Here is a 1,305-nt window from a genome sequence, read left to right on the forward strand (position 1 = left end):
TATATATATATATATATATATATATATATATATATATATATATATATATATATATATATATATATATATATATATATATATATATATATATATATATATATATATATATATATATAATTGTATACTACCCCAACGCGCACTACAAGTCCAAATGTAAAACAAAATGGACACATATGCGGCTAGTGTATTTCACAACCTACTGCAATAAACCACCAGGATCCCAATCACGAGTAAAGAGACTAAGCACACTACCACCGCCTGCCCCTACCGTGAGTATCTTTTGCAGAGAATCCACGAATGCTGGGTTCAATTCACAGTAGTCCTCGAGGACGTCCAACAGTATCTGTTGATCGGCGGGGGATCGCACATAGTTCTCTAGCAGCTCCATACACTCCTTCGTTACCTCCAGCGCTTTATTGAGCATCTCGGTGCCTGTGGTACGAGATTGGTAGTAAGTGTACGGGAGAAAGGTAAAATGAATGGGGTATGATATACTTATTCTTCGAGATAGGTAGCATATGCAAGATAAGGTGGAAGGTTCGAGGTGCTTTTAAAACAGGATTGGTAGTGTACCCAGAAAAGACAATGAAGTGAAATGCGCCTGTGGTCTGAAGTTGGTATAACATATACATGAGGTATGATAAAAGTGGTTTATACATACATACATACATACATACATACATACATATATATATATATATATATATATATATATATATATATATATATATATACCTGTGTAAGGGATGGCGTCCTCCAGTGTAGCCTTGACCACAGTCTCTAGCACAGCCGCAGGGGTTACATTGTATGCGTGCTTGGATGAGTTGATCTCCACCACGACGTTGTTCATGTCGAGTTTCTCGGCAACCGCACGCCTGACCGATTCCAGCACTTCTTTGTAGAACGCAGCTTCTTTGTTACCCTACACGTATGTATAGGTATTAAGTACAGATAAAATTATAAGTAGAATGTATTTGTGAGCACATAGAGTATATATAAACGTAGTAGAATGTATTTGTGAGCACATAGATTATATATAAACGTAGTGTATATGTACAAAGAGATTATGGTGCAAAGTGTGTGCACGGTGTATATAAAAGTATCAACCAAATTGCACGTTCACCCCGTACACTTGAGTTATACACAAATACATATCCGTATCATAAAACACAGATACTCTTAACGAAATTTAAACTATTGCACTCCTTGCTCGTACACTTGGAAAATTTATATATATATATATATATATATATATATATATATATATATATATATATATATATATATATAGATCTCTATATATAT

General features: G+C 34.3%; 1 protein-coding gene across 1 annotated transcript; it reads right to left on the bottom strand.

Annotated features, from left to right (window-relative positions):
* Positions 1 to 196: 196 nt before the first annotated feature.
* On the bottom strand, positions 197 to 432 carry SARC_16429 (hypothetical protein; the record flags this gene model as incomplete). Its single annotated transcript, XM_014289465.1, has 1 exon — positions 197 to 432. A coding segment is annotated over one exon (236 nt), but the record flags the coding sequence as incomplete, so codon positions are not given.
* Positions 433 to 1,305: the final 873 nt, after the last annotated feature.

Source organism: Sphaeroforma arctica, assembly GCF_001186125.1.
Source record: "Sphaeroforma arctica JP610 unplaced genomic scaffold supercont1.8061, whole genome shotgun sequence".
NCBI lineage: Eukaryota > Ichthyosporea > Ichthyophonida > Sphaeroforma > Sphaeroforma arctica.